Below are 21,653 nucleotides of genomic sequence, written 5' to 3'. Positions count from 1 at the left end.
CCCTCCAACACATTCATATGTTACGGAGTTACCTGATGAAGGTGAGGATAGCCTGATTCTCATGATGGGCGAACGCATGGCTCCAACGCCACAGAGATTCCTGGGCCCACCCTCCCCACCCCCGAAACCTCATCCCCAGCATGCTGAGGGCATGCAACGTGCTGCCCAGGGTCAACCAGCAGGGCCGGAGCGTCCTTGGTCACAGCAGCCGGTGACACTGCTTTCCTGAAAAGCACTGGAGTCAATTCTACCTCCTCAACCATTGCCTCATCCACATGGGGAACCCTGTTTGGCTTTATAGAAATGTAAGCCATACAGGGACTTTTTCTGTCTTTCTTCCTTTGAGGGGATAGAGGCGACAACGTTTTTGTTGGTGGTGATTCTGTTCATCGTTGTTTGGGGTTTTTTGCTAAATTCACCCCACGAGAAGCCGTGCTAACCAGAGGCAGGGGGAGGAGCCCAAAGGAGCATGGGATTGCTGTACCCAGGCCCCCATCACTCCCTTCCTTCTCTCCCCCTGTTCCAGCTGTTTCCTTTCGTTTCCATCTCCAAATCTGAGTGGTGAAGGAGGGTGGAGAAAGAAGTTTCTCATTGCACCAAGAGGCGCTGCTTCTAGGCCTGCAGCTCTAAGCAACCTCTGCCGCCCTTCTCGGGCCTGGATGCCCGCAGCCCTGGGAGGGATGCTGGCAGAGGGCCAGTCTTCCACTTGCGGCCTCTGGCAGCCGCACCCCAGGGTGGAAACCTTGAGTTGGGTTCTGAAGGCTTAATTTCTACCCTGACTTCTCCAGTGAGGATTTGAGTAGGTTCCACGTGCAAATGCCCACAGAACATTTGCAACCCTCTAAGTCCACTGATGCAAACACACGATCAACGGAGGTAGGACCCTGCCTGCTCACGGCCGCTCACGGGGAGGAGGCTGCCTCCGCAGACCAAGACACACGGCCTCACGGCTGGGAGAGTTTCCCTTGGATTCTAGGGCTCTCCAACTCAGAGACCAGAGGCCACAGCCCTCAGCCCTTTCCCCGCTCCCCACCTCCCAGGAGCCGTCTCCTGCCCTGCTGTGGAATCGGGACCTCTCCCCGGGCGCCTGTTCCGACCCACGAGGCCCGGCTCCTTCCTCTCTCTGCTGAGCTATGCTGGGTGGTGAGAGCAGCTCCTCCCCGTAGGGTCCCGGTTATGTGAGTCCTTTGTCCCTGGAAGGTGGAAGGGGCGATGCAGAAGAGCAGAGGGGCAAGAACAAGTGGGGGCAACAGCAGCGGGGTCAGAAGAGGGTGGCAGCATCTCAGACCACAGCCGAGGAGGAAGATGGGGAGGACGAGGAGGTGGCTGAAGAGGCCGGCGAGGAAGGGCTGTTCCAGAACAGCCAGCGCCGCTTGGGCTGCCGTCTCAGGTGGAGATAGTCCTCCTTCTGACGCTCCTTCCGGGCCCGCTGGTAGTGGTCTTCCTCCTTCAGGTACCAGACAGGCGGCCACCGGTGCTTCTCAAAATACTCCTGGTTTTCTGGAGCAGAACGCAGTAGGGTTTGACGAGGAGGATGTCAGGAGAAGGGGCAAGAGGGACTCCCACCCCTGCCCTGCTGCCACGGGACCCGCAGACGGCCTTCGGTCCTGCAAGGACCACATCCCTTCACAGAGCCCCCTAAAGAGAGTCAGGTGCCCAGGGAGTGGGGCTGACGGTACGTGCCGGGGAAAGGCGTTCCCACTTGTGTTATTCTTCAAAGACAGAGGGAAGATCCCCACAGGGCTTTAGTGTGTGCTGAGAATAAAGCAGGCTGAGGCAAAGTATGGGGGAGAAAGGGCAAGCAAAGCTGTCGGCAAGAAGATGCGCGGCTTGGCTGGGGTGACAGCAGAGGTGGCGGCAGAGCTGAGGTTTCCAAGGCAAGTGGGGATGGGGCTGTTGCAGGAGGTCAGACGGGAGGGAAGGCTGGACTGAGGGGTTTGGACCTATTCTGGAAGGCCGGGGGAGCACCACGGGAGTTTGGAACCGGGGGAGTGATGCGATTGGAGCTGTGCTTTAGAAAGAAAATGCTAGAAGGGTGAAGAGGAGAGAATGGGGGTGGGAGAACTGGCAGCGTACAGCGAGAAGCTGCCAGCGGGGAGGGGGTCACAGCAGAGTGGAGGGCGCCCAGCGAAGACCTCAAGACGGAGCGGCAGGAACTCGGGGAGGCCAGCGACACCTCTCCCTGGAGCCCATGCGCTTCCTGTGGGCCCCAGGACCTGAGACGTCAATTAAGCAGAGGCCAAGCTGCAGGGATCCCAGAGGATACCCAGACCTGTGCTGCCCAGGCTGGGACTTGTGCCCATTCCTAGGTTATGAAATTAATGTCATGGGTCATGAGTAGCATTAAAAACAATTGAGGTATTTTTCTATATGTGTACTGGGGTCACAAGGTAAAATGTACTGCTTACTGTGGAGTCTGATCCAAAAAGGTCTGAAAAATACCAACTCTGGTCTGACTGTACTTAGGAGGAACAGAAGCCCAGAGGGGCGAAGTGAGTTGCCCAGGGTCCCCGAGGGAGCCCTGCCCTCTGCGCCAGCACTTTTCCGGGGCCCCCCTCTGCCTGGCCGGATGCACCTCTGCAGGCTGCTCCCCACCCACAAGGTCAAGTTAGGCCCAAGGGTCTCTGGCAGTCTCCGGGTGCCCTGGGGTCAGGTCAGAGATTTGGACCCAAGCAGACGGAGGAGCACAGGTGCAGCCGGGGGTGCTCACCTGGGGACATGGCCTTCATGTCTCGTGGGAACTTGCGACACACGTTGTTGTAGTTGGTGCAGATGTGGTGGAGACACCAGTCAGCCAACTGATACGCGCAGTGGAACTGGGAACAGACGGGAACACGTCTGTGCTGGGACCCCAGGGGCGGGGTCTGCACACAGACATCTACAGTTGCCTTCAGAGCCAAAGCTTTGGCACAGGTGGGCAAAGGCCCTGAAGTCATAAAGACTCGAGAGGTACCTCGAGAGGCAAGGCCACACAAGACCGTAAGGGAATGACGCTGGATTTGCTCCTTGGCACTGTCACGACCACCACCTCACCTCCGACCTGTCCCCGGCAGCCCCAGAAATCCACATTCCTATGTGGCGGCATCCTGCTGTGTCTGCCCTCCTCAGATATGACCCCTCGTCCTCTCCGCTGTCAGGGACCGAAGCAGCCTGCACTAAGGTGCTGACGACCAGGCTTAGAAAACTGACTTCCCAGGTGTGTCTGCCATGCTTTAACTTCGTAAACTAATCTTTACTGGTAGAATTTCTGGCACCCGGAGGGCCAGTGTGGGAGATTTTGCTTGCCTGTTTGGGAACATGGAGGTGGGAAGTTCATTTTAGAGGGAGAGTCCTCAGTGTGCCTTAAATGACCTCAGCAGGCAGCAACCATGCCTGTACATGATTCCGGGCTTCCCTCCCCTGTCCTACGGTTTCCTGAAGTCTCTGTCCCTTCCCCCCCCATGGCCAACCTCTCCTCTTGGTGGGGTAGGGTGCATCCTCTGGCCTGGAGGATGAGATGGGCTCTGCCCACTCAGGGAACCAAGTCTGACAGTGGGTTCCCTTCCTACCCACCACCTCCCAGCCCCTCCCCATTCGCTGCCAAATGGGCAGGCAGAGCCCAAAGCTGAGAATGTTGGAGGGATTCCTTCCCCTGCCATCCTACCTGAGCCAGTTCCAGGAACACAAGGACGTCCCCATCGATGTCCACCATCATCTGAGTTGCTTCCATCAGCCCGGTCACTGTATATTGCTCTGTGACACACACACAGCCAGGAATGGGCTGAAGGACCACAGGAGTGGACAGGTACTTGCTTATCCCCCCTGGCAGGGGCCCATTGCAGGACAAAGGGGTGAGTCCCAACAGGCCAGGAAAGGCCACAGGAGATATAAGTCTGCTGCTACCAGTGAGGAAACTGGGATTAGAGCAAGACTTTCCAGGTGGAGTGGAGGTGGGAAGTGAAGGAGATCAGCATCACCTAAAAGGGTTTTTCAAGCTACGTATGTGGCACCAAGTAGTTACATGGGTGGGGTGAAAGCCCCCGCCCCCCAGAGCAGCCACTGAAACTCATGGGAGAGGGTATTAAACCTCAGGTTTGCTGAGAACTATGAATTAGAACTAAGGATTAAACCAAGTTGTTCGTATTGATTTAAATTTTGTAACAAATTGTGTACTGACCTTGCATTTCATGTTAAAACATTTCTATGGAAGAAGTAAACACTCTTAGTCCTGAATTTTAACTGTATCACTATAAACTCATAAAGTATTTTATCTTTAAAAATATATTTCCCAGCTCAGTCCACGGAAAAGACCTAGAAACGAGCCATCCCAATAGCAAAAGCATCTCTAATGCACAGATTGCAGCCTTGAAATCCCATTTCCAGCTACAAGAAACCAGGACTTCTTAGAGAAATGGCTGATTCCAGGTCTGGGGCAGGAAATGTACAAGAGGAACCTGGAACATCTTGTCATTCCTGATAAGCAGAAAGCTCAGAGACTCTGCAGCCAACTTGAAGAGACGCCTACAGGCTAAGGGAGCAGTAGGGTATTTGAGCTTCCATAAAGCTAATTGCAGTTATTTGAAACCAACTGAGTATGTTCAAATCTGAGGGTTCATAAGCATACTTAATAAGAAGAAACTAATTGGTCACTCTCAAAGGATGATAGGAAAACAAATGCATCTTGAAAACTGGTAAATAAAAGAATCAAGCATTCACCTGCCTGCTCTACATGAACTATACCACTGGGTAAATGAACAGTAGGTGAGGGCAAGTTTCTCTCTTTTTAGAAGTGTTCCAACAGATAAAGAAAAAAATGACTGAATTGGAATATTACCATTTCACAACACCTAATAAATTAATGGATCCAGGCAATGACATTCAATGGTTGCTAACGTCACAAAAAGAGAGAAAAGCAGACAGTCTATGCTTCTTGATGGAAAAGAGAAACAATGTATGAAGTAGTCTTACCAAAAGAAAACTGAATGTGAATCCGATCTAGCCTCTAGATCCAATGGCCAGTTTACAGGAAAGATGGTGTACTATAGAAACACAATCAGTAAAAAAAATCTAGATTTCCTAGATCAGGGGGGTTTTTCCAACAAATTGCAAGGGAAAGTTTTTTTTCATGGACAAGGTACTTAGAGATTAAAAAAGAAAAAACGTAAAGGATATATAAAAAATAAAATCATGCTATAGTGTTGAAGGATGCACATTTGGATGATAAAACTATGAGGAAGTGTAAGGAAGTGAGGCCATAAAAAAGAGTAATAGGCAGAGTGGTTCCTCCTGGGGACGGGGGAAGGGCCTGTGGTTGGGAGGGACAGGTGAAGGGCTTCTGGTATGGCTGGCAAGGGTCCCTTTGCTTTGTAATACGTCATTAAGCTGATCATATATTATGTGTACTTGTGTTATATTTAACATTAAAAAAAATTTAAGCTTGGGACTTCCCTGGGCGTGCAGTGGTTAAGACTCCACGCTCCCAATGCAGGGGGCCCGGGTTCGATCCCTGGTCAGAGAACTAGATTCCACACGCATGCTGCAGCTAAGAGTTCACATGCCACTGCTAAGCCACAACTAAGGAGCTGGCAAGCCGCAACGAAGGTGCCCACGTGCCATAACTAAGGAGCCCACCTGTCACAACTAAGACCCAGTGCAACCAAATAAATAAATAAATGTTAAAAAAAATGTTAAGCTTGAATTAATAACTTCATAGGAAGCATATATCACTAAACACAAAGCACCACTTGCTACACCATACCTGGCATTTTCCACTGATCCTTGACAAGGTACATACACAACGCATTTTTTAAATATGTTGCTTGGCACGTACGGAGCATTTCACTGGAAAAGTCATTCAGTGTTATTTTCTAGAAGCCTTTCCACGCAGCAGTGATTAACATTTTTCATTGCTACCTTGTGAAAATTACCCATGTGTGCTTAACCGATGGTGTCTATTTGACTTGTATCTGATCGCCTGTCATGATGAAACAAACTTAAACACCTTTATACGTTTTTTTTCACGTGGGTCATTTCTTTGTCGATAGCCTTTCAAACGTTGAATTACTCGGTCTAAGAGTTTGGACAGTTTTCTGTGCTCCGGGAAGGCCACAGCACTTTTTCATGGATGACATATTGTTGCAGCTCTGACCTTTATTATTTATTTATGTATTTATTTATTTACAGGCCACACTGTGTGGCATGCAGGATCTTCGTTCCCCAACCAGGGATCGAACCCATGCCCCCCTGCAGTGGGAGTGCGGGGTCCTAACCAACCACTGGTCCGCCAGGGAATTCTGCAGTTGTAAGCTGTAGAAGCCTGTCTCTCGCTCCCTGCCCTGAAGCCCTTGGTGGCCCCTGGACTCCCTCTGCAGAGGGGGTTGAGCTCCTGAATTGTAAGGCTCAGCTCTTCACATTTGGTTCTGATCAATGATTTCTCCCTTCTTCCTGGGACCACGTCCCAGCTTCCAACTCATTTCTCATCATGGGATCACTGCTTCCCTCATAGCTCAGTCCCAGCCTTGATCATCTGCCCAGGGCCCCAGCAGCTCTGACACCGGGTCCTCCCCTGAACCTCAACTCAGTATCTGAGGCCCTGCTCTCTGCCCCCTGACCCGCCCAAGAATACTAACCTCGACATCAACACCAGTACAGGTAGCAACGCCGACACCAACGCAAAGCAAATGTCGACTCCAACATCAGCAGACCCCAGACACCCCTCACCGGGATGGCGGCAGCTCTCCTCCAGCCCCTGGACCCTGAGCTCCTGCACCTTGGTCTCCCTCCTGCCTCAGTCCCCGCTCCAACCCATCTCTGAGGTTGGTCCATCCTGAAAGCTGAGCTCGAGCTCTCAGGATCTACAAGGAATCAAGGAATTAGGAGCGGCAGGTCAATGTTTGCTGTCTTATTTCTAGAAGAAGAAAGGGAAAGTGAAGGTGGAAGAGAAGAAGGAGGAAGAGGGAAAGGAGAAGAAGGAGAAGGAGAAAGAAAGGAAGGAGGAAGGGGAGAGATGAGGAACGTGTTCTTTTCTTTTTGACTTCTTAAGCTTGCATGAGTGCGGCCAAGCTAATAAGAACACCAGGCCCTGGCGTCTGCTGGAGACCCCTTTGCTGGGCCAAGATGCCCTCTGGAGGGAGCCTGTAAGGTGATCCCACCGAACGCCCCCTCACATGTTTCTTTACATCCATGTCCTCACCCAAACCCCAGTACGCACCGACGTATTTCACTTTATGTAAACATATTCCCTGGGTGCTCGTGGCCTGTCCCCTAGGAGGAGACAGGTGAGAGAAGAAATCACGGCTCCTGGGGGTCCCCGACTCCTCCTCCCGGGAGGCCCCGGAGCTTAGTTACCTGTGAGGGCGACCAAGTGTGGCAGGCAGAGGCGGTTGGCCAGGATGATAAGCTTCATGTCGTCCAGGTCGGGGCTGGAGGTGAACATGCCGGTGTACAGGTATTCCAGCACGGCCCTCATGCAGCTCTTGCTCGTGTAAGGAAACACCACCTGCGGGTGGGAAGGGATAGAGCAGGCTGCGGTGAGGTCCAGCTTTAGGGAAAGAGTAACTCAGTTCCGAGGAACTCAGAAGACTCTGGCCCACCTAGCTGGGCTACTCCAAACAGGCAGCCACCCCTTCGCGGCCCCTGGACCTGCTCAGAACCCCCCTTCCCTAAAGGCTGGTCTCCCACAGCAACAGCCTGTGCTGAGCCCAGCTGCTGAGCACCTATGAGCAGGGCTCCAACAGCTTTTTTTTTTTTTTTTTTTTTACGGTACGCGGGCCTCTCACTGCTGTGGCCTCTCCCGTTGCGGAGCACAGGCTCCGGACGCGCAGGCTCAGCGGCCATGGCTCACGGGCCCAGCCGCTCCGCGGCATGTGGGATCTTCCCGGACCGGGGCACGAACCCGCGTCCCCTGCATCAGCAGGCGGACTCCCAACCACTGCGCCACCAGGGAAGCCCTCCAACAGCTTTTAAAAGGACCTGGACTCTTGCTAGCATCCTTCCGGCTTGGAGGGTGTGTGAAGGAGTCTTTCTGGTCCCCTGCACCAGCCCCTCCCAGCCCTTCGGGGAGCAGTGCAAGTGGGATGCGAATGAGCAAAGCAGACATCAGCTGGTGTCTCCGGTCTGCTTGAAGCTGCTGTTCTGGGCCTCTGGGATCCCTTCAGAGCAGAACCAACACAAAAACTGCTTTCTCATCAGACGCCGGCCTCTCCAGGCTACACTGGGGATCCGCTGGAGCTTTACAGCTGCTGCTGTGGTAGTGGTGGGCCCCGCGGCTTTGGAGAGTCCCCAGCCTCACACTTTTGCCCATCCCAGCCCAACTCACGCTTCAAGGAGCACAGACGACTCAAATCTGAACCCCTCCACTTCGCCTGCCGGAAGGACGTCCTTCCCAGAAATTTTAGGAAATCCCTACTCTGTATCATAGGACGCTCTGCTGCACTGTTCTTCGTCTAGCTTTTCATTCAAGTGTTTGCTGAGCACTGACTAAGGGACCAGAGCTGAGGAGGGTACTCAGCAGAAGTCAAAGACCTAGTCCCTACACTCAAGAGAAACCACAAACCAGCTGGGGAAACGGAGTGTGGACCCTCAGAACTTGAAGTCACTGCACAAAGAAGGACCTTGTTAATTGCAAGGCTGAGTGATGGACAGTCAATGTTGCAGGAGTTCAGAGAAGATGGAGAACAGGGCCATGGCCTGGGCTGCTCGGCTTGGCTGGGAGAGTGGAAAGGCGAGAACAGACTTGAGAGAACAGACTGAAGAGGATACTTCTAAGGACACACCTTAGAAGTATAGGCGCCTTCCAACTCTGTGTTTCCAGTCTAGGTGCCCAAGAAAGCAGCGGTATCAGTGAGAACAGGGGGTTGGAGTGGCCCTGATTAAGGGAAGGGTGATGGCATGAAGTGTTTCTTTCTAGTTTCTGTATTCTGATGCTTTGCAGTTTGGGGCCTTGCTGACCCTAGAGGGACTTCCTAGAGATAATGAAGGCCTCACCTGAGATCATGCCTTTCATATGCAAACCAAACAATCCAGAGCCTACACCCCCAGTTGTCGCCTTCATCTGCTCTCACACTCCAGGCCACTCTCCCCCTGCCCTAAGTACCCCAGGGCCAGGTACCAGATGACTCAGGACAGCCCCTATGCCCCAGAGCCTGATGAAATTATTCAAACTAGCCAACCCTAAGCCTGTTTACCCTGCTTCACCTCTTCCTTCCCAGGGAAGAGACAATAAAGGCTCCTGCCCACAGTCCCCCTTACTCCCTCTGCTGCATGACCCAACCTGGTGCTTCCCTGCATGTCCCCAGACGCTGTGTGTGCCCCTCCCATTGAGATCTGTGAGTATAACAATCTATCTTTTTAATGGTAGTTTTTTCCTGATCTGTTGGCTTCACCATACCTCAATTATAATAAAACCTACATTTAAAAACAGTGATGGATTCAGTTTGGGACAGACTGAATATTTTTCTAGTTATTTCACGTGCGTCCGGGAGAAAGCAAGGTACAATGTATACAGACAAGGAATCAGAAGTCTTGAGTTCAAGTCCTACCCTCTCCTTTCTACTTACAGAGCTTTGCATGAGTCGCTTAACTTCTCAGGTCCTCACTTTCCTTACACGTGAAGTGGAAGGCTACGCTCTAAGAGTCTCGTGTGAGACAATATAAGACAACGAATCGAAAGTGTCTTCTCAACTGTAGAGTTAAGATGTTACTGTATTTCCCTAGCCTGGTAGACTGGAAAGTCCTTGGCTGTGGGAACCATCTCATAAACTTCTCTCGGGCCCATCACTCAGTGACGTGCACACAGTCAAGGCTGAGGAAAGTACCATTAAGTGACAGATGCCTCAGATGGGAAGGAAGGAAGTCCCTCTCTTTCCCAACCGTTCCCATCCTAGCCTTACCTCCCTGGTGGAACTCTCCACAAACGGCCCCCCAAACATGGCAGCCATCCAGTCACAGCTGGAGATCAACAGGGGCTTGTGGGCGCTGATGGCGCCGTCATCCAGGATGAAGGTCACATCTGTCCGGGCGGAGAAGAGGCATCACGTGAGCACGTGGGGAAAGAACGTGGGACACCCAACCCCAAGGGTCAACAGCGCGCCCAGACAACCTGCTTCCTTCCGAGCCACAGGCTGTGAAGCACAATGTGACCACGCTCTCAGGCTGGGGACGCTGGGCTTCAGGGGCAGAGCCACTGTACCTCCAGGACATCAGCAGCTGAGATGACTTAGAATGCTACTTGGACCTCAGAAGGCTCCTGGAGGGAACTCCCCCGCCTTCTGGACATCAGCTCCTAAGCACGTTCCGTACCTGAGAAGGTGCCTTTTGCCAAGCACTCCTTAACCCGGTTGGTCCGGCGGACGTGGAAGGCCTTGGTGATCTCCTGGTTCATGAAGGCCTCATTGTTGAGAATGTTGGCCACCATCATGCGCAGATCAAAGACCTCGAGCAGCTCAGCAATGTGGGCGATGTGCATAAGGTCCCGCTCATTCTCGTCCAGCTCCCCTGTGTACAGGTACTTGAGAACAGCCCGGAAGGGCCCCGGCTGGATGGAGTTGTCCATTTTCACCACCACCATCAGCCGGGATTTATAAGTCAGTGGATCCTCTGCCATCTCTTCCTGGATGCTCACAAAAGCTCGGCTCCAGGAAGATAGCACTCGACCCCTCCCAGGCAGGTACCCTGTCCCATTGCCCCGTAAGATCCCATCGCTAGTTGAAGCCCGGAGCCCAGCGGGCCCGGAGCCCCCACTCTCCTCCACGCTCTCGCACACATCAAAGCTGGCTGCCCGAAGCAGGAAGTCCCGGCCGTGGTGGTGGTGGTGATGGTGGTGGTGTTGATCAGGGTGACCCCGGTGGTCCTCCGGGCAGGGGCCCCCTGACCCTGAGGGGCCCCCCAGATCCCCCTCACTCAGGTCCATGAGGAACAGGTCGTAGAACTTGGAGGAGGAAGTGGAGAGGTAGATCTTGTGGGCAAAGATGCGCACACGCTCCTGCAGCACCAGGATGACGTCCGCGCACAGTGGGTCCTCCAGGAGGTGGGCGGGGCACTCCTCGCTGCTGGAGGGGGGGTCGGGCACCACAATGATGGGGGGAGGCGGCTTGGGGGGCAGGAAGGGCGCCTGCAGCAGAGGCCGCTGCACATTGCGGAGGTGGGACTTCCAGAACTGCAGGTGCCGGCGGGAGATGAGCGCTGCACGGATGGCGTTGTCAAAGACATCCTTGATGCCGAACTGGGCCACCACGCTGGTCTCGTAGTAGGGGATGCCCAGTTCCTTGGCCACCTCCCGACCCTTCTCCGGGGGAAGGATCTCATTGGGCTTGATGGGCCTGGCAGGTTCAAGAAGGGAAGCCAAATTCATGTTGGTGGTAGAGAGTGGGGGCAGGGAGAGGTAGCTCTCCAGCGCCTGTCTGTTTTTCACCAGGCTGGAGGGTCTCTGCTCAGGATCTGTGTCCTAAGACCCATTCCTGCCCTGCTCATTTCCACTCCCTTTCTCCTCCGTCTCGCTAAATCCTACTAGTCCTTCAAGGCTCACTTCCAATCGCCTCTTCTTCCAGGAAGCCCTCCATATCTATGCCAGGCCCTGGTGATCTCCCCAGCTCAAAACAGTGGTAGCGATAACCACCTGTCTGGCAATTAACATGCAACATTCCACGTTGGTTTTTAACATGTTCACCTATCAAGTTCACCTCCCAGCAAGATTATAAGCTCCTTTCATGCAAAGACTCCCTCTCCTTCTCTCCTCGTGATGCTTAGCCCAGTATGGCCCACTCAGTGTAACAGATGGATAGCTGGATGGATAGATGGATGGATGGATGGATGGATGAATGAAAGAATGAGAACTCTTGTTGTCTCCCTACATGAGCTCGCTTCAAATGGAGGGAGAGATGTGAGGCTTATTGGATTCCCTCAGGACTGAGCAGGAAGCCTGGAGACACGCCCCGCACCCCATCTGCCACCTTCCCCTCCCTAGGCCCCAGCACCCCCTACCTAGCCAAGGGTCTCCTGGCCCTATTGACAGCCTCCAGGTCGGCGTAGCGCAGGTCCAGCTGGCAGCCCACCAAGATGACAGGTGCTCGGGGGCAGAAGTGTTTGATTTCTGGGTACCACATGGTCTTGACATGGTGGAGGGAGTTGGGGTTGGCAATGGAGAAGCACAGAACCACCACATCGGATCTGGCGGTGGGAGAGTGAGGTTACAGGCAAAGAAAGCTAGTGGTAGGTTACCTGCCCCTGGAACGAGGGAGAACACACATACCCGCCTGCACCCCCTACACTGCAGTCCCACGTCTATCATATGGATCTGCTCACACGATCTTACCCAAAACGTGTAATAATAGAACCTCTAGTTTATGCACCCCTAACTTAGCATTTTAGAGCTTCCAAAGACTCTTGTTTTGACCTCACAGCTCTCTTGTGAGTTAGAAATGACCACTTTTTACCATTTCATCTGCGAAAACTCATCTCAGAACAGCAGAACAGCTCTCCTAATTGCTCAGAGTCCCAGAGCCACTGCTTAACAGGGTAGGACTCAAACCAGGCGTCCTGATCGCAAGCCACCCAGGCTGCTGCCCCCTCACGGGTCTGCCCGTGCTGCTTTCTGCACTCCTTCCTGCCAGGCTCAGGGTCACAGAGGCGCTTCATACCTCGGGGAAAGCAGGGAAAAGCCATCGACTTGGCTCCCCGCAGGCAGCCGGGGGCCTTCCCTACCTCCCATAAGCAAAGCGACGGTCTTTGTGGTGATCTCCAAAGGTGTCCCAGAGGCGGAGGGACACGCTGACATCATCTACCACGTCTCGGGAACGTTCCAGCACCTGTGGGGGCAGGGAGGGGGACAGGAATCTAGGGCAACGGTTCTTGGAGGCCCTGCATGCCTGCTCACTCCTGAGGGTCCTGCAACATGGGGGCTGGAGGGACAGCCAGTGCCTCCCAACGTGTGCCTTAAAACACCTTCATCCAGGTGCCATCTCTGCAGACTCACTAACAAGAGCTGGCCAGGAGGTGAGAGACTCTCAGAGGGCAGACCGTTACGGCAGTGGACGGGATCTCTCAGGGAGCCTGCCCTTGTTCCCAACTGTACCTGCCAATTGGACACTTCCAAGCCTCTGATCTTTTGGTATCGTTAGCTGGCAGCTTCTTCCCTACCGCCAGCTCTCATCTCTCCAAAGCACCACCCCTTTCCCCCTTCAGGGCTCCCCATTATTGGGGGCTATGATTACACAAGATGCTACGCCCCAGGCACCAGCTCAGCCATGCAAAACACAAAGGGCCAAGGACCCCTCCCCTGGAGGGGGGCACTCCTCTCAGGCCTCCCTCCCAGGGCTCCTTGCTCTTCAGCTGCCTCCACCCAACCCCTAAGGGGCTTCCATGAGCTAGGCACAGGCCCCGTTTGGAGTGATCCCTGGGGAAGAAGCCCAGATGCGCGGCGCGGACGCCCAGCCTTACCTCCTGACACACCCGGTACTGGTCGATGGCCCAAACTGTGGGCACGTGGGTGGCTAGCAGCTGGTACTGGGTGAGGGTGGCATTGCAGGCCCGGGCACAGATGAGCCTGGTCTTGCCCACAGCGTTGTCCCCCACTACCACGCACTTGATGGTCTCTACGTTTGGCCTTTCATAATCCATGTCAGAATCCATTAATTGGGACCTGAGGGAGAGGAGAGAAGCGGTGAAGACAGCTATGCATGCCAGCCCCTGGAGGGCCGGGGCCAGCTGCTCTCCTCAGCCAGGGCTGCCCCTTCTCCAAGCATCGGAGCGGAGAGGAGGAGGAAGGAGCGGGCGGCTTTCTGGCCAAGAGCTCTGCAGGGGCCGAGGAGACGGGAGCCCCTTCAGGCTGAGAGGCGCAGCTCCACCAGGTGAACCTCTGGTCTCCCTCCTGTTGCCGCCATCCTCCGGTGGGGCTCCGGGATGGGGGGGATGCCTGAGAGAGATACCAAGGCGGAGTCTGCCCAGGGCCAGTCCCCACCCTCCCGGGAAGAGAAGTGTCTGCCTAGGAAGCTCAGTCATCATCCGCGCTCCTTCTCCAGCTAGCAGGGCTGTGGCAGCAGAACAACAAACAGCTGAGAGAAGCGGAGTCACGGCCAGGTCCCCACCCCTTCCCAGCATGCCCGAGGGCAGGGCCGCTTTAAAATTTAATGGACTTGTCAACGCTGGGCAGCAGCTCTCCTGGCCTCCACCTTTGTCCCTCTCCCTCTCTGGTTGTGGATTTCCAAGCCCCAGCCTGCCCATGGCTATCCTTCAACCCCGGCCCCCTTTATGGAGATGCCAGAGTCCTTCAGCCCAGGCTCTTTGGGCTGAGGGGGCTTCTGCATGCACCCGAGCAGTCCACAGGCCTCCCCTCTCCTCCTCTGGGTCTGTCCCGTTGCCTACGTGGCTCACTCAGCAGCAGGCCCCGTTCTGAGATGGCAGTGGGGGTAACTACGGGCCTGGGATGATACACCCCACGGCTAAGAGACCAGTGGGCCTTCCCATCCCCTACCCAGGCCTACCCTCCAAGCATCCTGCATCCAGTTTCAGGGGAAGTGAGATACGCTCCTTTCCACACTTCTCCTTCCTGGGGAGGAGGATTCTCAGGCTGGAAGCCCCCAGACACTGGCAACCCTGGAAGGATGCTCGCTAACTTGACTGCATGGGTAACGGGGAAGCAGAGAGTCAGAAACTTGGGCCTGAATTTCTGGGCAAATATTTGCCTTAGTTTCCTTCTGTGTTGGGTAGAGAGGAAGTGGCTTGCCCACCCACAGAGAGGGATTGCTCAGATTAACAAACAGAAGTCCCTTCTGTAGTCAAAATGTCATGTCAGTGTTTAAAAAGCTGTCACCAGGAGGGGGCCCTCGGCTTGAAGGGGCTCTTGCTGGCAGCCTCCCAGTTGGCATCCACCTCCTGGAAGAGTGGAAGAGAGAGGGTAGGGGTAGATGCGGGCGTTACTCTGAAGCGTGGTTTTGCCAGGGTCATTGGCCTGCCCCTGCTCACATTCCCTGTGCACCTGAAGTCAGCTGGGGGTTGGAGCAATTTGGAGGAATCCTTCCTAGGCCAAGGAAGGCTGAGCTCAGAGGAGTCCTGGAGGCTGCCCAGGCACCCTCACTGCTGAGCCATCCAGCCCAGGAGTCAGGCCACCATGCTGGACTGTAACTGGATGCCAGCAGGCCGGAATGCAGACCTGAAATATCCAAGTAACGATGGCAACTGGGATTTGCTCGAGTAGATGCATCTCAGCCACCTAAGCAAAAAGTACAGCAAGGACTTTTCAATGAGACAAGCGTCTCCCCCTTGGAATTTTACAGGATCTAAACAACAAGGGGTCTCCGTGCAGGTTCCCCCCCACCCCCCGCCAGTCTCCAGCGCAACTGTCTGCCTCATTCCTTCTCCTTCCTCTGCCCCTGCTCGCCCTCTCCAGCAAGCAACCACCATTCTACCGACCATCTTGCCTCCCCGCTGCTCTCTCTCCTGAACTGAGGACCGGGACCCCCATGTTGACAGCTCCTGGTCTCAAGTCAGGCAGTGGGGAGGATGTGTTGGCGCTAGGAGGAATCTTCTGGGTTGTGGTTTCTGTTTTATCGACGGAAGAACAAAACAGATAGAATCCCAAATACAAATACATGCAGCTGTAGGAGAAAGAGAAAAACCTACTAGCCCACAGAACTTCTTTCTCGAATTCAGATTCCAGCAGCATGGAGGTGTGTAGGCAGAAGGGGGGGATGAGGAGGTACGGAGCAGGCACATCGGTTCTTACATCCAGGAGCAGCTGGATGGCGAGGAGGATGTCAGAACACCAGCAGAGCAGTTCAGTGCTGGTCCAAGATCATCGAGTCTATGACTCAAACACTCAGGCACACCTTATGCACCTCTATGGTTAAGTAGGGGACAGCTAAGCAACAAGCAGGAGAGCCACACTGTGCTGTGAGTTTAGCCAGCAGACCTGCTGGGTGCAGCTCCAGCTGAGCAGCCCCTCCCCATTCGTTCCCCAGCTGCCCCTGAGGCCTTCCCCTGCACATCCTTTGACTTCCTCCTGATTTTTATCATTCTCACCCACTCCACCCCTGTGCCGGCTGCCTGACTGGCAAACTTCATTGTCAGATCTGGGAAAGGGCAAATCACTTCACTTGTCTGGGCCTCAATCTGCCCTTCGGGAAAATGGGTATGAGGGATCCCGGAGAAAGTCTCCTGAATCTTGGTAAATCCATGCCAAGAGAGCCTGGGCCGAAAGGAGGTATTTGCCTTCTTATGTAATGTGGTATTATATAATGCTGGATTACATATCTATATGTGTAATTATATCTCTCTTTAAGATACACACTGGCCCAATTAAGCCAGCAGAACTCTTAGTGTAATCAGGCCTGTCTTTAAAAGGACCTGTACTGGAGATATGGTGCCATTGCCAACAGTAATGTAATTTTTGCTCAAGAATATTGCTACTTTACTGTATCACCGCTTATGTACAACGGCACAACCCACTCAGTAAGCTTCTCAACTTCCCCTTTCCTTCTAGCACTCTCTCCTTCAATGACTCTAGACTTTTCTGCACAATTGCCTCATCCCCATTCCCTCTGAGCCTCCTGGCCAACCTCCGTACGCTACGGCTTCCCTGCCCTGGCTATCACGACCCCCAGGCCACTCCTTTCCCTCAATGATTCCAGCGTCACGTAGGTGCTCCCTTCCCACCCCAACCCACAATCCCTGTTCCCTTCTCCAAAAACAGCCTCCTGCCCACTGCTCTCCCAGCGCTTTGAACTCAGGACAGGCCAAAATGAAAGGTGTGCTCAGATTAGCTGCAACACTCACGGGCTCCCAGTCCCACACCCACACACCTACACACACTCTTTGCAGAGCCCAGAAAAGCCCCTCTTTCCCTCCCACAGCTGATAGGAGGCTTGTTCATCTGTAGCTGCCCTAGTCTGGTTGTCAAGGAAACAACAGAATCTCCCTGGGAGCCTGCTTTGTCTCCTAGCAACCAATATCCCACATCCTGCATCTTACACAAAATACAAAATATCTTGAAAATGAAGGTAAAAATCAAGGAGGATGTATACGATCAGGAAGAGAAAAGCAGAGAGGGTGGCCTTCCAATTAAAAGAGGCCACTGACATTGTAACATGGGGGAAGGCAAAGAGATGAATCCCTCCTTAGGCCCGATGGGCAGCGGGGCCCAAAGGGATCCTGAATGGTCATATTAACAAAAAATGCAAGCCTAAACACAGAATAAGCCTCTTCAAACATCAACAAACAGCCCTAAGGATTTCTCCCAGTAGTTTGCCAGAACTCAGATGCACAGACTGCAATGGAGTGTGTTGAAAGAAACATCTCCAGAACAGCGAGCAAAATACATTCCATTGGTTTTTAACAGAAACATTTCCACCACTCTGGACCTTTTTTCCTGCACGCTGCTCTGCACACACATACAAAATAAAAATTTTTTTAATTTTAAATGGGGAAGGGGGAAGGCCACGACACGCCACGGCAATCAAGTCATCTTCCCTTCCCTAGATAAACCAAGAAAATGTTAGTCCCCCGCCCGCTAAGACCCCAGCAGCCGAAGCTCTAGCCCAGGCAAGAGCGGAAGCCCAAGGGAAGTCAGGAGGGGCGCAGACAGGGCCCGGGAGGACGCAGAGCGGGGAAGCGGCGCGTTTCCAGAGGCTGCTTGCAACCCAGCCATAACAGAAATTAATCATTTACTTACACCGCTACATGTGACGGGGTAATTTCTAGTGTAAGGAACACATCTCTTCCTGCTAAGCACGCTCATTTTAGTGAAATGGCTGGGGTCACTCCGCGCGTGCAAGTTAGGACGATGCCGGCGCCGTCGCGCTGCTACCGCTCAGGTTCCGTACCCGGTTCGCGTTAGATCAAAAACTCTTACAGAGAAGCCCGGGCCGGACGGCGGGCAGGGAGCGGCCACGCGCGCGGCACTGCAGCCATTGCCTCTTCCGGATCAGCATCTCCCCGCGCCCCCGGCGCCCCGTGTCATGGAGGCGCGCCGGAGCCGGGCAGCTGGCCGGCCGCTCCGACCTCCGCGACTGGGCCGCGCCGCCGCCAATGGTCCTCTGGCTGCGGAGGCTGGAGGCGGCGAGCAGGAGTGGGCTAGAGTGGCGAGGCCGCCACTGCTACGCGCCCGGGCCCGCTCCGAAGGCGCGGCCACGAAGACGCCTAGCGCCGCAGTCCCAGGGACCGCTCGCGACCTCCTTTTTTCATTCACAAAAAAGGGAAAGGGGAAAAAAAAAAAGAAAGAAAGAAGGCAGCAAAAAAAGGTGGGGCAAAATCGTACCCAAGACGCCAGCCGTGACAGGTGCCGCCCATCTCGGCGCTCCGTTGGTGGAAAGGGGGCGGTGGGCGGGGAAGGGGCGGAGAAATAAGGGGATTGGGCGTCTCGGAGGCCCCGCCCCCTGCCCCGCCTCGCGACGCCGCTCGCTCCTTCTACTCTTCCCCCCACCTCCCCCGACTCCGGGAGGGAAGTGGCGTAGGGGGTCTCGGCTCGCCACCCGTGCTGGGGCAGCGTCCCTCTACCTGGCGAGGATCAAAACCGCACTGGACTCCCACGGGGTTCCCCCCTTTCCTCCGGGAGGCTGAGAAAGAACTCCTAGAGCATCCTAGTCCGCCCTGAAAGGGGTGCGAGTTAGGGACGGGAAACTCGACATTTTTGCCTTGACCCTTACTTAGCCCCAGGCATCCACTGCTTCCCATGAGAAAAGGAAGACAGCGTTTCCTCTGCCGTCAGGGGCGTTCTTCTGGCATTTGAGGACCTTCCTCCCTCCATCATCACCCCTGCAGCTACAGCCTATGTCTCCAATTTCCATGCCCCTTAATGAGTTTCAGGGTGGGGGGCCCTGTACCATCTGCACCTGTTTCCCATCTAAGCCTCCCCCGCCCCACACCCCGTCCCCCGTCCCTCTTCTCCAGCAGGCTCCACTTCCATCCCACATTCATCCTATTGCCACCTGGCGTTCACCAGTATCTTCTGCCCTCTGAAAGAAATGCCACGAAGACACTAGCCCTGGAGACGTTACCTAAAGCACCTTTGGGCTCTCTGTCTCAAAATTCTGTAAAATAGATTACAAGGGATGACATCTGTAACGTGAGTGGTCCTCAAAGGAAGTTTCCATGTTCAAGGCTAGTTTGATTATGAGGATCTTGACTGCTAGTAATGACAGTAGTCAGCTCAGTCTGGTTTTATCCATCTTGTCGATTACCTCTGGACAATTTTTAAAGCCCAGAGTGACGTGCCTCCCCCTTAACCCCCTCCGTCACACCTCCAACTTGTGCTCTGAGAATGCAAATCCACTTTAATACTAGTTTCTGCAACATATAATTGCCAAAAAATAAAGCCAAATAAAAAATGAATTTTGTACCAAGCGGTAGAAGTGAGAATTAAATCCAGGTATACCTATCAAAAAAACAAACAAAAAAAAAAAAAAAAAAACAAAAAAAAAAAATAATGTAAAAAAAATGAAACCAAAAAAAAAAAAAAAAAGTGGACATGAAGAACCTAGGGGCAAGACGGGAATAAAGACACAGACCTACTAGAGCATGGACTTGAGGATACAGGGAGGCGGAAGGGTAAGCTGGGAGAAAGTGAGAGAATGGCATGGACATATATACACTACCAAATATAAAATAGATAGCTAGTGGGAAGCAGCCGCATAACACAGAGAGATCAGCTTGGTGCTTTGTGACCACCTAGAGGGGTGGGATAGGGAGGGTGGGAGGGAGGGAGACGCAAGAGGGAAGAGATATGGGGATATATGTATATGTATAACTGATTCACTTTGTTATAAAGCAGAAACTAACACACCATTGTAAAGCAATTATACTCCAATAAAGATGTTAAAAAAAAAAAATGAATTTTGTATTGTCTGAAGCATGCTTCCCATCTATGAATGCATGTAATTGGAAGTTGCCCACCAAGGTGTTCATGCTTTCCGGCCTGGTCCACATTCAGTAAGTGCGTGATTGGTGAGGGATGCTTCCCCCACCTCCTTCTGAATCTACCTAGAGCCGGAAAAGAGATTAAGCATGATCGAGGGTGCTACTAGTTAGGATCCCCTCTTCATAAAACAGAGTAGTGGTTTGAACACAAGCTTAGGAAAGAAACTCAACTGTGTACAGGTGTGCTCCTCCCACAGGTTTGGTGTTGAAGAGCCTCACCCCAACCTCTGCGCCAAGAGCACAGCATGAGATCTCTGCATGGGCACCATTGGGGGGCCAGGGTGTCTGACATCCTGATCCCTCCACCCACTCCAGAGTGCCAGCCTGTTGGCTTCATGTTTCACACATCCCAGCAACAGGCAGAGCCCCGATGCAGCACAGAGCAGGAAAAGAGAACTGACCTCTCCCCGAAGTCATGGGGCAATAGGGCTTGCAGCTATGCGCCCTTTCTCTTTTTGGAGAAAGAGGCACCAGATCCCAGCTTTTTCTCCTCATCAGGGCAACTGAAGATTCTCAACTCGAGAGGCAGATCACTACCAAGACCCAGCCCTCAGCCTGTGCCCCAACTGTGGCCAATGCTAGGCCTTCTTCCCACCCAACCCTGGCCCTCAATTCATGCCTCCCAGCTACTCAAGACAGCCTCAAGATCTTGGCTCCCAGGCCAAGGATCTGGCTACCATGTTTGCTTCACCTTTGCCAGCCCTCCAATGGAAAACAGGGCCATTCCCTGAGGCTGGGTCCCTCGCCAGCAACCAAGGAGTTGTCAGTGGCCTGCTCTGAGCCCTCTGTCCCAGGCCCCAGCTCCCAGCCCTCAGCAGCCTCTCATAGCGCAGGCGGCCTGCCCCCTCCCCCTCCCCTTGCACCTGGCCCACCCCAGCCCTGGGACGTCCACTTTCCTCCCTTCAGATTACAGTCATTCCTTGGTATCTGCTAGGGATTGGTTTCGGGAGCCCTCCGGGAATAACAAAATCCTCAAATGCTCAAGTCCCTTATATAAAATGGCAAAGTACAATGAACATAGTTGGTGTTCCCTATTCTCAGGTTTCCATGCAGATGCAGAAACCTGTGAATACGAAGCACCAACTGTATACATATTTATTGGAAGAAAATCTGCCTGTAAGTGGACCCGCACGGTGGAAACCCTTGTTGTTCAAGGGTCAACTGTATGTCTCAAGTCAGGCCTGGGGGGGAAGTTTTTCTAGAAAGGCTCCTGGCCTTTCCTCTCTGCCTCCTGCTTTCTTCTGTTACACACACCACACACACACACACCAGCCCCCTCTTCCCAGTTTCTGCAGCTTGGAACCATTGTGTGTTTCTTTGGAGCACTTCAGGACAGGCTGTTGACTCCCCCATATCACTGGCTGCCTGGGTGTCCGCACTGCCTTTCTGCTGGTGGCCCAGGCAAGGACCTCCCTCGCCAAGCTTACGTGCCCTGAGGGGACAGTGCCTGGCTGCAGCCTGAGGGGTTCTTTCCCTTCTAGTTTCCCAAAAATCTCTTCCCTTACCACAGTCCTCTTGTGACTCCTCCTGCCCAATGACACAAACCCCTTGAACTTGTCCCCCAACGTCACCCCCTCCATCTATCCCCATAACCGCCCTCCTCCAGGACATCACGCGCTGCCGTTTTCCTGAAGCCCGTGGGCAGGAGGCTGGTCTGGGGAGAGAACTCTCCATCGGGTTCTCAGGAATGCACCCATGCAGCAGGCTCTCAGCCAGTGCCACCAAGCCCTCCTCTCCCTGTGGCTCTGAAGGTCCCTCCCTGGTACCAG

At 53.8% G+C, this 21,653-nt stretch overlaps 1 protein-coding gene across 1 annotated transcript; it reads right to left on the bottom strand.

The window, feature by feature from the left end:
• Positions 1 to 364: 364 nt before the first annotated feature.
• On the bottom strand, positions 365 to 18,249 carry RHOBTB2 (Rho related BTB domain containing 2). The gene is made up of 10 exons (XM_027091958.1): positions 17,642 to 18,249; positions 13,414 to 13,615; positions 12,679 to 12,782; positions 11,959 to 12,144; positions 10,279 to 11,297; positions 9,870 to 9,988; positions 7,327 to 7,477; positions 3,644 to 3,732; positions 2,711 to 2,816; positions 365 to 1,500 (listed from the first exon to the last, which is right to left on the bottom strand). Exons 2-10 carry the CDS (start codon positions 13,603 to 13,605, stop codon positions 1,283 to 1,285), a joined length of 2,184 nt encoding a protein of 727 aa, XP_026947759.1. The 5' UTR covers positions 13,606 to 13,615; positions 17,642 to 18,249; the 3' UTR covers positions 365 to 1,282.
• Positions 18,250 to 21,653: the final 3,404 nt, after the last annotated feature.

This window comes from Aethalodelphis obliquidens, unplaced genomic scaffold (assembly GCF_003676395.1).
Source record: "Aethalodelphis obliquidens isolate GAN/ISIS:26980383/991018 unplaced genomic scaffold, ASM367639v1 scaffold74, whole genome shotgun sequence".
Classification (NCBI taxonomy): domain Eukaryota; kingdom Metazoa; phylum Chordata; class Mammalia; order Artiodactyla; family Delphinidae; genus Aethalodelphis; species Aethalodelphis obliquidens.
Note: the sequence above shows the minus strand (reverse complement) of the source record. Positions and strands in the feature narration are given on the sequence as shown.